The sequence below is a fragment of the Meleagris gallopavo genome, chromosome 7, assembly GCF_905368555.1.
Source record: "Meleagris gallopavo chromosome 7, MGAL_WU_HG_1.1, whole genome shotgun sequence".
Taxonomy (NCBI): Eukaryota; Metazoa; Chordata; class Aves; order Galliformes; family Phasianidae; genus Meleagris; species Meleagris gallopavo.
The window spans coordinates 32,776,936-32,791,935 of record NC_139410.1 but is presented as its reverse complement, the minus strand read 5'-3'; the positions used below and the strand labels follow the sequence as shown (position 1 = coordinate 32,791,935).

General features: G+C 39.5%; 1 protein-coding gene across 16 annotated transcripts in view; it reads left to right on the top strand.

The window, feature by feature from the left end:
- QTMAN (queuosine-tRNA mannosyltransferase) overlaps window positions 1-15,000 on the top strand; it is a 162,880-nt gene that overhangs the window by 131,513 nt on the left and 16,367 nt on the right. For all 16 annotated transcript variants that reach the window (XR_014884291.1, XR_014884290.1, XM_085227737.1 and 13 more), the window contains one exon: window positions 14,075-14,184. Coding sequence is in view for 14 of the 16 variants with exons in the window: in XM_085227737.1 (XP_085083863.1) it covers window positions 14,075-14,184 (110 nt within the window). In the remaining 2 variants the exon portion in view is untranslated. The remainder of the gene's footprint in view (window positions 1-14,074; window positions 14,185-15,000) is intronic.

Here is a 15,000-nt window from a genome sequence, read left to right as displayed (position 1 = left end):
ATGTGATGGCAAGGAGAAGTGTCCCCTTCTTGGGCCTGGCCCGAGCGTGTTGGCACAGCGGGCACATTTTAGTCAAGTGTTGTAATATGTGAAGGGGTTTTTATGTGTGAGACGTTGGCAGTGGCATCCTGCCTGCTGGTGTTCCAGCACAGAGCGCTCACAGACCCCATCCTGTACAACAACACCGAGCTACGCCATTGTCCACGCTGCTCATTTACATGTGCTTTTCATTTTATTTTTTTTTTTTTTAAAGGAAAATTTTCATACTTCTGAATTCCCCTTCACCTAACAAAAAATCACCTTCGGCTGAACCGTGAAAAATAACTCTGAGCTTTGCTGTTGGAGGAGAGGAGGTGTCGACCTCCCAGGCCCAGCCGCGGGTGGGCCCTGCCTGTGGGGAGACAGCTGAAATCCAGAGCGACGTTTCTCGGATCTGTGTTCTCGCTTTAAATCTGTGTTAAAATGCCTTTGCATGAGAACAGGCCCTCAACTGCAATCCCTGCCCCTTCTCCTCATTCTTCCCGAATCCGAGCCTGTCAAGGATTACAGTGTGCAACCTCTGCTGACAGCAGATAAATAACTGACAGTATTTTAGCAGAGTTGCTAGGTTCTCTGCAGAGTAATTTGTTTTCTCCTTTCTCACCAAGTCTTTAATGTTTTGTTATAAACATCTATAGCAAGGCAGTGTTAATAGAAATGACTTATAGCCAGAGGTCTGGATAAAAGGCTGCGATGGTTTCCGAGCGTCTCTCTGTGACAGCGGCTCTGCCAAAGAATTAGTTTTCCCTCCGTGTAAATGTGCTTTGGTGGAAACAGACAGCAAAATTGCAGTGATCAATGGACAAAGTCCCCAGATTTGATCAACACCGTCTACTATCCCACAGGTTCTCTTTCCAAGGTAATAATGTGAGCTCTCAGTGCATCTGAGGGTGATGGTGGTCACTGGTGTGGCACAATCCTTTCTCACCACAAAATTTGCACACAAGCATTTATGTGCTTGCATTATTCCCTCTTGCTGCCCCCCAGCAAGGCCAGGGGCTTCTGCCAAAGCTTTTGCTGTAGCTGAGACTACGCTGGCTTGTTCCTCCTCTCATATTGCATTTGAGTGTGGCAGTGAATGTGCAAAGTTGCAAACCCACTGCACCCCAAACCATAACCCACATCGTGCAGATGCCACATGCTGAATTCAGTACTGTAAAATTCTGGGCTCTTTACTCCTTTCTTTCATGGAGAAGACCTGCAGTGTTTCTTTTAATTCAAGGGCCTCATGTTCTTTCTTTCTCCCCTGCCTGTGCTGTATCATCTCGATAACAGAAAGTTGTCAGAAATCAATTCTTCTTCCCCTAATTGCATGGGTGTGATAAAAGATCACACGTGGAATCGGTGAGAATTTACACACACACGCAAACAAATAGCCCTTATCAATTCTCTTGAAAAATCAGATAAACCCATTATCTCACGTTGTACGTAACTGTGTGTGACAAGAGCGTGGGGAAGGAGATACAGGAGCGTGAGGAACTGCAGTGGAAGTCACAATGAGGAAATGCAGAAGAGAAAAAAACCCAGATTGCAAAAATTTATCTGCAGATTTCTGGTCTAAGGGAAAATGGTGTGCACGGAGATAGTGCTGTGCCCCGCTGCCTGGTTTGAATGTAGAGCATCACTGAACTCAAAGAGCTTAAGAAAGGAGTCTGTGGAGAAAAGCTTGTTTTGTGCCCATCACTGCACTGCCACATAGTTGCCCACCTCAAGGACCTTTACTCAGAAACGTGTCTCTGATAGTAGAGCCAGGTTACTTTCTTCTGGGAGGTGGCAGCGATTAATCAGCGAGCTGAGCACAAGTCCCCTGCAAACTGCAAAGAAGAGGAGCCTACAAAGGCGTATTTTTAATTGTAGCACCTTGTGACTTTTCATCTGCCATACAGAATTCATGTAGTTCATGTGTTCAGCTTTAACGGGAATTCAGAATTCAGAAGTGTTTAATAAAGAGGCTCTCGAGAATGCAGTTTCTTTAATACACGGTGAATCTATACCCAAGTCATATTTTGCTCACACTGCAGAATAAATTTATCCCACCAGGAATTCAGGTGTAGAAAGGCAGCAGAAGATGAAAGTGCTCCACCTCGAAGTCGCCTTTTAGTAGTCAAAGCTGTTATTAGCCTCAATGGGCATCCCCAGCAGAATCACAGAATTGTAGAGGTTGGTTGCTTTTCCTTTCCAGATGGCTACACATGCAGCATCACATAAGGAAGGTTGGTCATTTTCGGAAGTATCCTGCTTGTGTCACCCACAAAATCCTCCATTTCAGGGAAATCTCAGCAGGTTTGCGCTTCTCTGCCACCTTGTATGGGGAAATAGCAGAGAACTTGGCTCTGGCTTTGTGCTAAATGGGGATTGAGTGGCTACAGGAAAACTTCATCTTTGAAAAGCAACTGATTCTGGCAAATTTAATCCTAAAAGGTGAAAGTGTGGGGTAGATAAGACAGACTGAAAGCAAAGGCTTAAAATGCAAGTGTTTATACAGCCTGAACTAAAAAGTACCAGATATGATAAAAAGCCCATAGGACATACAGTAACAGGTTTAAAATGGATACTTTTAAGAAGCATATAAGAAAAGTTATCTAATAGTCCCAAAGAAAAGCGTTCACAGCATAGATGACAAATGCTGAATTGCCTTGAATGTGTATGTAGATTTGTCTAATTAAGTAGAAGCTGACACCTTGACTTCTTGAACACCCAAGACAAAAAGAAGAGTCTAACTTCTTTTTCATGCAATCCAGAGTTATGTTTGAGAAGAGATATTAGTTTATTTTGAAAAGTGAACTAGAAAGTTGATTAAATACTCTGTGAAATTCAGATTTAAATGTGAACTGGAAGGGGAGTTTGGAAGTATTTGTCATATTTTGTTGTTCATTTGTTGGTGAAATCTAATCTTGAAACTTCTTCCAGCAGCCAGGAATTTGGGATACTGAATCGTTTCAGTGGAAGATGCACTATTCCTTAATTCTTGTTTCTGAGAGCTTGCAGAAATTTTCACCGTATAATAGAGATGTCTCAATTGTGAAAATCCTGCTCCTGTAGTGAGCATCACTTGCAGTTTTACCACTTGCGCATATATGGAGTTTGCCTTTTTGTAACACTTCAAATCTATTACTCTAAAACCACAGTATTCAGAGTCTGATCTTGCAGGTGGAGAAACTGAGGCAGAAAGCAAATACCCAAATCACATGTGCCTTTTGTGATGTGTTCTTCTTGCCCAGCCCTGATGACTGCACCACTCTCCTCTTGCTTTTCCCATTCAAGTTTCAGGTAGCTGTGGCCATGGGACAGAGAGGAGCAGTGGCATCTGTGTTTAAATCAGGTACTTAAATTTTCATTAGCTGATAAGTCTGATGAGTTGGTAGTGGAGCGTTTTTTATCCTTGCAGAAGATTGTGTTTCTGCCAATCATTTTGGAAGATACACAGACAGTAAAGGTGTTAGATTTTGAGTGGTATTTTTTATCATCTGGTTTCAATTGCCCAGGCTGCTGATTAGCAGCTGAAGCATTTTGCTCATTTGGTATCAGCAATGTAATAAAGCAGAGGAGAACTATCTCAGAAATACAAAAAGCTAGAATATTTTGTGATCTGTTTTCACTCAGATGTGTACTTCAAATTGCATTCCTTCACTTGAGGGAAATCATTTCAGTTACTCTGGTCACAGTAGAAAGCAGTCCTCTTTTTGAATGCCTTTTTTCATTAATGTAGATATGTTTCTCAGATGAGAAACGATGTTTCTTCTAATTATGGTTACATGTAGTTAATTTCCTTTTTAAAAAGCTCGGTGTGAAAGGCACTTTCCTTTAAAAAGAGGGGGGGAAAAAAAAGAAAAAAAGTGATACCGCTGATGTTCCTGTTGCCTTAGCAACAGATTTATTTATTAGGGTCTGAAATGACATGAGTTAATATACCACATACCTGCTGATCGGCAAACTCTCCTATTTCAGCTCCAGTTGACAATTAAGTCCTGGACAGCTACAGCCAGGGGTTAATGTTACTCATTAGGAGAACTAGGTCATTACTGGGAAATCAAGGCACTTAAGGCAGCATGGATAAAATTCAAAATTCAACATCTCAAGGAGTGAGGGGTTTTATGTTAATTAACCTTATTTTCCTTTCATTAAAAAAAATCTTTCATATATGCATATGACAGTGGATCAATTAATTGGGAAAAAAAAAAGTAAGCTGTAGTTTACTTTCCTAGTTGTCTTCATTTCCTTTGGAAGGGTTTCATTATTTTATGGAAAATTCTTATGTCTATATGATGAGTAAAAAGGGTATTAAAATTAAGAAGGGAATCATCATGGAAATCAGCTTTACCACAAGGGAGTGAGCAAATAAAAGCCTTGGAAATGAAAATAAATAAGCTTTGCTAATACCTCACCTAAGGAGCAGCATATAAGCCCATCAGAGCTTGGAGATATTTAGAGGTACTTCTTTGCTTCTTTATTAAGCAGTTACATAGTTATTTGACCTTCAGAAACTGAAACTTTAGAGAACTAAATCCAAGTTGTTGGTAAATATTCTATTTACGGAAAGCTGCTCAATGATGTAGCACACAGTAACTCCTGTGGTTAGCAATCGGTGTCTGGTTTCCAGTAAAATTAAATATATTCTCTGAAAGTTTTATTAAGATATCTGAGTGGGAGTTTTAACTTGATAAGTCACAAGTGATTTAATAAAGCTCTCCAGAAAGCCTTTATTTACTAACTTTTAGCAGACTTCATTCTGATATTGGAGAACTTAATAGGCTGAAAAGGAATCATATTAAAATAAAAGTTTCTTTTTTACTCACTGCTTCCCCAAATACATTCGGTTCTTTCACTTCTACTAAGCACTATACTTTCTTTTCGCTATTCAAGCTCTGCAGCCCTGTTTTGCTCCTTGTTACGTGTGGAGAAATTTGGTGTCAACCCTTTTTCCACTCCCGTAAAGTCGAGGTTAAAGCACATCCTACCTGGGGTGCACATAGTGGAGCAGTAAGTGATTGTAAAAGCAGTGTTATCTGCACCAGAAGCAAAAGTCAAGCCCTGTGAGTGCTTTTCTGCTACAGGGGATGCTTTTGCGTTTTAAAGTAGAAGGCAAACAGCATCAAGATTCTGCTTCAAATGTCATATGTAGAAACCTTCCTTCTTTGTTCCCTCTGTCCTACCCAGCTGCTCATAGTGCAGCCACTTCAGTGCTGTCCTCTGAAGGCTCTCATGACAGGTGTTTCAGCCGTGACTGAAAAGATGATCTTGACTTAAACATAGGACTGGAAAAATTGAGAATTTAAATGTTTGGGGTCTCTGCCCTCTTCCTTGACGAGAGATTCATTTTATGATGTCTTTCTTCTCCACGCAACTGCAAAACCCAGTTCTTTTACCAGGAATGCATGTGAACTGGCGGGACGAAGGAGTCCTTTCATAGCTGTGAAGGAAGAGGGCTTACACTCTTCCGCCTGTTGCCATCAAAGTCATCTTTTTCTATCCCTTTCTCCCAAAGTCATCTTGACCTTTCTCTTTCAGACATCTTCCTTTTCTCTTTTCCAGGCTCAATTCCACAGGCATGTCCTCCTTTCTATTTCCCTTTTGCAGCAAACCTGCTTCTCATTTTCCTTTCCCACGATTTCTCAGCATTTCTCTTGTCTAGAAGTTGCCATCACTCTCCCTCCCGTCAATGGTACTGTCCTATTTGATTCCTGCTTGCTCATAAGCTTCACTGTCCAACCTTACTGTTTTGCCCTCTTGATCTCTCCCATTAATTTTCTTAATCAGTTTATTACCTTCTTCATTATACGATCTGATTATATGATTCATTCCTTTTGCTTTTTGTGGTTCACTTCTGATAGTTTTAGTCAAACTAGAAGAGCACACTTTACCATTAGCACTTTCTGCCTCTTCATTCCCTTTCTTCTACCATTGTCTTTTTCTTAGCAAATCTTCCTCTTTTTCTTGTGATTTTGTATTCTTAATGCATACAAACTAATTCTTTATTCTGCGAAGTCCGATGATGTTATTCTGAGTCCAGGAAAGGAATTGTTGAAAGTGAAGTCAAGCTCTGTGTTTTCAGTTCAGATGTTAGATTCTGCCTGGCTTTCAGCAGCCGACTGATCTGAGATGTGTCCAAAATGCGGATATTTTTAGGAAGATCTTCACAAGGGCAATAAAAAGCACTTCTTTGACATAAAATCAAACCCATTCATATATTCAGTTCTTGCTCAAAGAGAAAATGAGGCTTGAATGCATAGAACAGAGGCTTCTTTGAAATGTAATGTATGCAAGATATGTGTTGCAGTTGCATTAGGTAGTGGGACTTTTACATCTTGTTCTTTGGCTGTTCTGGAAAATTTTTGGCAGCATTTTTTCTGGATGATCACAGTCCAAGATAGCTTCAGCCCTGGGAAACATCATAAACAAGGACAGGAAAGGTTTTGTAATAAGTCCTAGGCGAACTTAGCAGACAAAGCCACCAGCCCCCTTTGTAATATGCAGGACTCGTCACCAAAGCATGCAAATACCTTCTGAGAGTCAAAAATCAAGTTGTTCGTCAGCCAATGATCTAATATTCTTCTTTGCTTTCACCAATAATGGGGGGTTATGTTTCTTCTGCTTCTTCCCTGAAAGCTCCTTTTAATTAATTTCTTCTTCTTACTGCACTGCAATATGTATTTTCTTCTCTCACTCTCTTCTTTTCCTCCCCACTTTCCTCTTCTCCTTGTTTTAATCTGTCCTTTCTCCCTTTGTCTTCTCTAATCTCTGCTTTTTCTTGCTTGCAGTTGTATGAAAACTTGACTCGATGAAATGAGTTCGTTCCTTGTTCTGAAAGCTGTGAGATGTGTAGTTGTGTTAATCTCTTTGACTAATGAGTTTCAAACCTTGGTCGTCTTGCCAAAAGAGTTCCTTCTTAGGAGCTCCATCCTTGCAGAGGGCAGCTTCACAAATCCAAGAAGCAAGAGTTATCTTTGGTAACTGTTCTCACTCCCTTCATAGTATTCATTACTGACCAGGACTCGGTTTTGACCCAGACTGAGCTTTTGGGAGATTATTCAGTAAGTCATAGTTTGGTGATATGAGTTCACTTTGAACATTAGAGAGGAATGGACATTGTTGTTCCCCAGGGTTTAGTATGGTGGATTTTCCAATATCAGGCAAATGTGTAAGAGAGTATTTTTCATGTAGTGATATGTTAGATTCTTCTGTTCTTCCAGTGAATCACCTGAAAAAATTCTTAGCCACTTACTATCATATTCATAGCCATTATTACCGTGGCATGATTTCTACAGTATGTGGAATTAAAATGGTGCATATTAGGTATGGTTATCAAGGCTGTCAGCATCACTCACATTCTTTATCTTGCTTACCATGAGTCCCAACAACAGGGAACCGTTTGTCATATTACCTTTGGAACACAAAAGGAAGTTCATTTCTATTTTTTAAATAAACTAGTTGAGGTAGTCCATAGCAGTTAGTGGATTCCATGGCAAATGCAACAGAAATGGTTTTCATCTAAATCCTGCACTTGTGAAAAGCTAAGTTAACTAATTTGGAGTAAAAAAAACTGAAAGAAAGGCATCTGAATAAAAGTGCATTGATTTTTACACCAATGGAACTGAGACCAAAGAGCGGTCTTTGTCTCCAAAGGTTAATCTCTCTTTAGGAAATAAGCAGGAGGCTCAATGACTGATGGTGATCCTGAGATTTCTTTGGGTGGAGAATGCGTAATATTTTATTTTGAGATTTTTCTTCATGAATTGTGAGGGGAGAAGAAGAAGAATCTAAACAATAAACTCCCAAGGTTCTTTTTTTATGAATCTCCTCGAGATAATGCAAGATAGGAGAAAATGCTTTTCCAGCGTAAAGCAAAATGCCACCCATTTTTCTCAGGCCAGCAATTTAAAAAAAAAAAAAAAAATCAGAAGGTAAAATACACACTCCTCACTGTAAATAAGTCATGGGCTATAGTAGAAAATAAAACACGGTGTTTGCCAGTAGTGTTCAGCTGCTTTGTGCCTGTCCCCTGCCAGCTTTGAATCCCTTGGCGTGCACGGGTGTTTTGCAGGCACAGGTGAGCATCAGGGGAATTTTTTACTTGTAGGACCTCCAAATTGCTGCCTGGAATTTATTCTTCAGCATCTTTTTTTTTTTATCAGTGATGCTTACACAAAAGCATTTTCTTCTAGCTGACTCCATTTTCTCTTAACTGAGGGGGTATTAGATGTTGCGGTAACTTTTGATGCTGATGATGCCAGACAATGTTTAGAGGCACAATTACAGCAGAGACATTTTGTAAGCATATCAGCTAAAGAAGAAAACTCATTGGACCTAACTACATATTTACACTCTACCTCAGCCTCACATTGGAGATATAAAAAGATGGAAAAAATACTGTGATAAATTGAATAAATGGAAAGCAATTAACTTTTCCTTCATGTTTGCATTTCCATAGTTATTTCTTTTTCCCCTGTTTCTTTCCTAACAGCTCTTTCCTGGCAGTAATATTTCCTCTTTTGCAGTTATCGGGAGCATTGTTACCAGAAATTTGGTACTAGAATTTTTTATTTTTTATTTTTTTTCCCTTTTTTTTAATGTCAACATAGAAAATGTATAACTAGAATCATTTGGTTTAGGAAAGTCTTCTGCTCACCATGAAAATAATTATTTAAATGTATTTCATCGGTTTGCTGAATAGGCTTGTAGTACAAGTCCTCTCACTTTAGGAAGAATATTATCTTCCAGAATTATTTACTGACTCTGACCCTCAGCACACTTCTGGAGATGAAAGCTCCTGTAAAGCTGCATTGTACAGATGAGGAAACCTGGGCAGAGCGCTCTCATGGGAAATCAGTGTCAGGAAAAGACCAGAACTCTGTAATTCTCTGTTCTGAAGGCCATGCTTCTTTCCTTGTAACTACACTGTTGCTTTCTAACATTATTGGATTATAATAAGCCTTAGATTCAAATTTTACTGACCTCAAAATGTAATGCAAAATATCAAGGCGTATCCTAGTAAATAGTGCAGTGAAGTCTTAAATCACTGATAATTTTTCTCTAGGTTAGTTTTGGCGTGAAGTGAAGCCCCATTTCTAGTTCAGCAGAGTGTGGATTTCAGGGCTGCCCCACTTCTTCATGTGCTGCCTTTTTTTTCTTGAGAATGAGATAGAGGGTCAGCAGGAGGCTGTTGTCATATGAGTCCTCATATCAGCCCGTGGCATCCTCCATCGCCTTCCCCAGTTCTGCAGTGCATCAGTCAGATGGTAGAGAACCTCAAGTTCCTGCTTTTATCACCCAAAGAAAGAACATTACTGGGATAAGGGCACCTTCCAGCTTCTGGCTCTGCTTGCGATAAAGGTGTGGGTCTTGTCTTGCTGCCTGCTCTCAGCAGCCTCTGTTATTCTTCTCCTTCATTGTCTCAGAAATTTGAAGTTTTTCAGTGGATTGCATGTGTTTTCTACCTTCTTGTCCTTGATTCTTTTGTTCTTCATCCTCTTTGCACCATGCTTCTCCTCTAACATTGCTGAATGTCTTTCCTCTTTTTATTCCTTCTGTTCCATTCTTCTCCTTTAATTACTGTGCAGTTTTATTTTTGCTTCCTAATTTATATCTTTACTGATATTTTTCTGACCTTTTCTCTGCCACTGATAGTGCTCTCAAATGCTCTCAGCAGCTTCTATTTCCATCAGAGTCTGACTCTTCTGTATTCTTTCCTTTCTTCCCAACCTTCTGCCTTTTCCTGTTTCTTTTCTCTGTCTCCAGAAATGCTGCCCAACCTCATAAATAATGAAGAATTCTTTAGCGGCCTGTTCTGTGAGCCATTTTCTGTCGATAACTTCATATAGCCAGGAATGTGTTTCACCTCTTGCTGTATATTTTAGAAAAGTGCTAAAATGCTACTTTTACTCCTGAAGATTTTTTACTTGTTTTAGTAATGCTGCTTCTCACCTTTGCCTGTCTGACATTCAAGAGATTTTATGAAGTTAGCAGGCAACAGGAGATGCACACAGGTTGGAAGATGGGTTCCATACCTGATGTTTACCATAGGTTGCTTCTCTGTGCCTTGGAACTAATGCTGCTGTTCCTCTCCGGGCTCTCAATGTGTTCTATTTACTGTGGTGTAAGAAATGTTTTGAATTGCTTGGATTTCAAGCACTGTCTGAAATGAAATATTACGGTGTGCTCTTCACCATTTTGAATTCTCTACCACTGAAATACTGCAAATCGGGCCATGCTAAATGTCTTAAGAAGATTAAGATCAAGCTTTTTAATATTGCATTTAGCTGAGCTCATTTGTAACCCTTTCAGAGTATGGCCCACCTTGGGAGATGACAGGACCAGAATCGTTGCAAACCTTCATGCAGCATTATTTGAAATATTTAGAATTTCCCCCTGGCTCAGCACTTTCATATTTCTGACTAGCTTGCACAGATTTTAAACTGGATTTCTTTTTAATACATTGCATTCATTTTGTGGCTTTGAGCAAGTTCTGTCTCTCTTGCCCAACTCTTTGCTTTCCAATCTCATTGCTGTATATGTTTTTCTCCAAATTCTAAATAACTGGGATTATCACCAAGTATAAGTTTACGTATACTTAAAAATGTAAGCTCGAGTTGCAGAAAACCACCTGAGTTTCATACTAAATTTCACTTAAATTCAAGATATGAGTATGAACAGAATAGTGCATAAAATTGTGCTATTCCTTTTTATTTATTTTTATTTATTTTTTATTTTTTTGGCCCCATTTATTTTCCATCACTTGTCAGGGTGTAGGTGTCCTGCAGCAGCAAGGATTAACTCAGGTTCAGCTGTCTTGTATGCACTCTCCTTCCAGGTCCAGCAAAGGGCAAAGCTCTTTGGGATTCTCGGTCTCAATTAATAAAATCCCTGAAAAGCAGAAAAGTTCAAAGACTTTTACCACTGACTGTACAGAGGTGCATCGCTGCAGTGCAAAAAGGCTGTGGTTTTAAATCATTTTAGACTGAAAAGAGGGATGTCAAGTCATCAATCCTGACACTGTCCTTCTGTGGTGAAAAAGTAATACTATCACACCCATGTTATAAAAAGAAAATCTAAGGTGGAGATAACAGAGGGTTGATAGTGGTGGGTACTAATGCTACAGTCCTCCCATTGCTCATCTGGGGACAGTCCTGAAAGTTTTTTTGGTTTACAAGGGGAAGTCACCATAAATCAGTATAAATTCTGATCCCACTCCCAGACCGCCACACTTCACACGTGTTTGGGACAGAAAAATTAAAAAGCTTTGAGTAATTCTAGGTAAAAAAAATATATATATGTTAGCGTGCAGTATTTAAACCTGGAGACTGAGCAACTCCAAGAGCATTGCACTCAAATGCAAATATAGGTATGAGCAGGAAGCAGATGGTGCCTGTGTCCATTTTGTGGAAGTTTGCAGCTGGAGTTTGTCCATTTTGGTGCTTTCATGTTCTTAGGATGAAATTTAGACTGCATTCATACCATGCCCAGTTCTTACTTTTCCTTTACCAGATGCAGACCATATCCAAGAGCATTGCAAATACCTAAACTAAATAGCTAAGCCTGACCCTGGAATCAAATTAGTTTAATTTTCCCCAAAAGGTAATATCTCGAAAGAAAGTTTTGTATTTTTATATCAGGCTTTTGTAATATTTTGCAGTCCTTCCTAAGGAAATGGAGTATATATAATTAATACTGTTTAATAAAGCTCCAAAATGCAACAGATGCAACCAAAAGTGCACGTCATTTTGAGCAGATCTTTACAGAACAGACATTCCATATTGTGTTCATCTTTTTCCACGATCACTGCTATGACAATCTGGTGTGTTTAGCAGTTGTTGCTGAGTAAGGCAGACTGGATTGTATATGGCTTTCTCCATGTTAGCCAAGAAACGTAGCGCTCTTTGGTGCGGTAAAGAGGTGGTCTTGGGTTAGTTAGTCCTTTCTACCAGGAGCTATGCTAATGTACAGGTGTAAGAAGGCATTGCCACCTGTAGGTGCACGTGCCAAGAGCTTGCTCTAGGTCGTAACAAAAATGACTGAAAATGAAATGGCTGCATTGTGGGAAAGTCACAGGAACAGACAGCTCAAACGGCGTGACCTTCTGGGGAGAAAAAGATGGCAAAGTTCACAAAACGGGTCACTGAAACCTCCGAGTATTGTATAAAAGCCAAATATTTCAGAGGAGATGAGGAAGGAGGATCACCTACATCAGAAAACCCTTAAGAAAGCCTCCAGTGCAGAGGAAACATTTCCTCTTTCAGCATTCCTTCTGGGTGCCAAATTTTCCTTCTGTTCCTCCCCACCTATTAAACAAAGCTGCAACTTCCAATTCCTATCAGTTTTCCTAAATATGTGCAGCTTATGTGGCTTCTCCGAGCCGCGAGGCTTCACGTTCTCCTGCCAGCTCCTTGACAATGTGGCTCCAACAGCATCCTCCACTTTTGGCTGCCTCTGGGACCCCTGGTCTCTTCTGGAAAGGGAAAGGGAAAGCATTTCCTTTTCTGGAAGGACTTTTTGTGACTCAGAAACCGATAGCACGGCTGTGAAAAGCTTGGAAGGATCCATGTGAGCTCTGTCTGTCGGGGCCCATTGTGGATGGGAAGCTGCAGGCCTCAGTGCTCCTCAGGATTGCTTACACACAGCATGAGCACCTGTCCAAAAAGGGAAACTGAGGCAAACAGAGGACAGGGAATAAGCTTGGACTGATAATTTACCTGCAGAAACAGGTGGATCTCTCAATTCAAGCAGCCCTTGTGTTTCTGCAGAAACAGCTAAAAGAAATTCTCTGTCCGAATTCTCTCTTGTCCACTTTAGTTACTGGAACCACCGTGATGACTCCTGGTTTACAGATGTGAAACAAATTATGAAGCTTATGCTGTTGCATTCCTTTTTATTATTTGGAACAAAACAAATCTAGGAGATGTTGAACTTCTTAAAGTAATTATTGTCTGGCTTTCTTTTAGACTAAAAATGCATCTGATTCAGAGAACTTCCCGGCTCCTGACGATTTTTGCAGCCTAGGAAAGTCATATTAATTATAAGATTAATATGTTTTAATTCCCTAAACCAAAAATATTGACTGAATGAGAAATTAACACATGTAGAGCTGCAGATGTCATTTGGCTTCAGATTTCCTGAACGATATAATTATTAATCTTTCATATAGCGGTGTGACAAACCTACAGATTCATTCTGGAAAATCACTCTGTGAAGGAAGACATCAGGGCCACTGAGTTGTAGGTTTTCCCTTAGTACAGGAAGGAAAACAGTGGAGTTTTCTAAATAATAAATAAAACCAAAATATCTTAAAGGCATATGGCACACATCTGTTTAAAATACAATAATTTAAAGCAGAATAATTAAATGTGAGATGTGTGTAATATTCACCTTAGCGTGGGGAACTACCTTATTTTGTTTTTAAAATAATCTACCAAATTTTGGAGATTTAGGTCATCTGTGATATCTTTTTAACATTGATCTGTCCTGTTAAAGGCAGTAGACGAACAAATTGTTTTTTTCCACTTTGTTATTAACCAAATTTGGTTTTGCCTTCTATTAGTTCTTCCCTTTCTTTTTCACCTGAAGCACCAAAAGGATTGGGAGCTTTCCATCGGTTCAGAGATTCATGACATTCTGGTTGGAGAGATCCTAATTTTTTTACAAAAGTTTTTTAGTAATGTGTTACTCCTGAAAAAAAAAAAAAACAACCAAAGGTGAAATGTACTATAGGTTAAGTATGCAATCTCCTATAAAGAATAAGCATATTCTGGAAAGAAGATTGTATACATAAGGAAAAAAAAAGAAATGATCATGTTTTTTTTCCCACCTTATCCTTTTTCTAGTATGATGTTGCATTGTTTGAGGAGAGGGAAGAGATACAAGCATCGCATGAAGCTGTTCTGTTCCTGAGTGCTGGGTTGAGGAAAATATTCAAGCACTCTGTATAAACAAAGAGGGAATTTATACTCAAAGTAGAATTGAAGATAAATACTGTTCTGGTAAACAGAAAACAATTTCAGAAGTAAACACGAGTGATGCTGAGATAAGTTCTGTTTATTTCAAGGGAACATGACAAAGATCCTGAAACTTTCTTTAAAGTGTTGCTGAAACTGAAGGAGCAAGAGCTACCTTTTCACGTGTCCGTCCTTGGGGAGACTTTCACTGATGTTCCAGGTACTTTTTACTTTTGCTTTTTAAATCTTTAACATAAAGTTACCATGAAATAGATAATTCGGGGGGGGAGGGGTTCCTGCATTTTGCTATGTTAGTGGAAACAACTTATTTTAATTGTTTTTACTTGGGATATTAAAATACTGATAGGTTGCGCAATTAAAATGATTAGAGACAGCAAGCATTTTTCGTTTTCCTTAGCAGTGCAAAACCATATTTATTACTTGTGTTCTATTAGCACGTCCGGATTTATTGTAGCATCCAGGTAGATGGCAATGATTGAGTGGTTCGGATCGGAAATAAAATATTTCAGCCTGGGTCACTCATCTGAAATCCAGACTGAGATTTTAGTAGGTGAAAGCACTTAGTTTCCTTTCAAACATGGGGTTAAGAACGTGTGCGAGAGCTTCTGGTTTATGTCACGCATTAAAGTGATCATTAATCTTTAATATTTTTCTACCACTCTTTTGCACAGTCCATCCTTCCCTTGGTTTCTGACAACCACTACTCTGCAAACAGTTTTATTCGTTCGCAAAAGAAATGGAGTTTATTCTGTGTACACACTGCTTCGTGTCTGAGAGCTTGTGGTAATAAACAGAACGATCAGATCCCGCAATGGGTGTGCATGCAGGAAATTAAAACTTTAAAAAATGTGTATCAGCCACAGGTGAACCGAAATATGGGGTGTTTTAGCTCATCTGTGTTTTCCAAATTGTAGACTTGTATCCCTCTGCTGTTTCAGTATGTAGAATGGGACTTGGGACCAGGCGAAAATCTGTCTTTTTGTCAGTTCTGTCCTATCTGTTACCTCCTGGACTG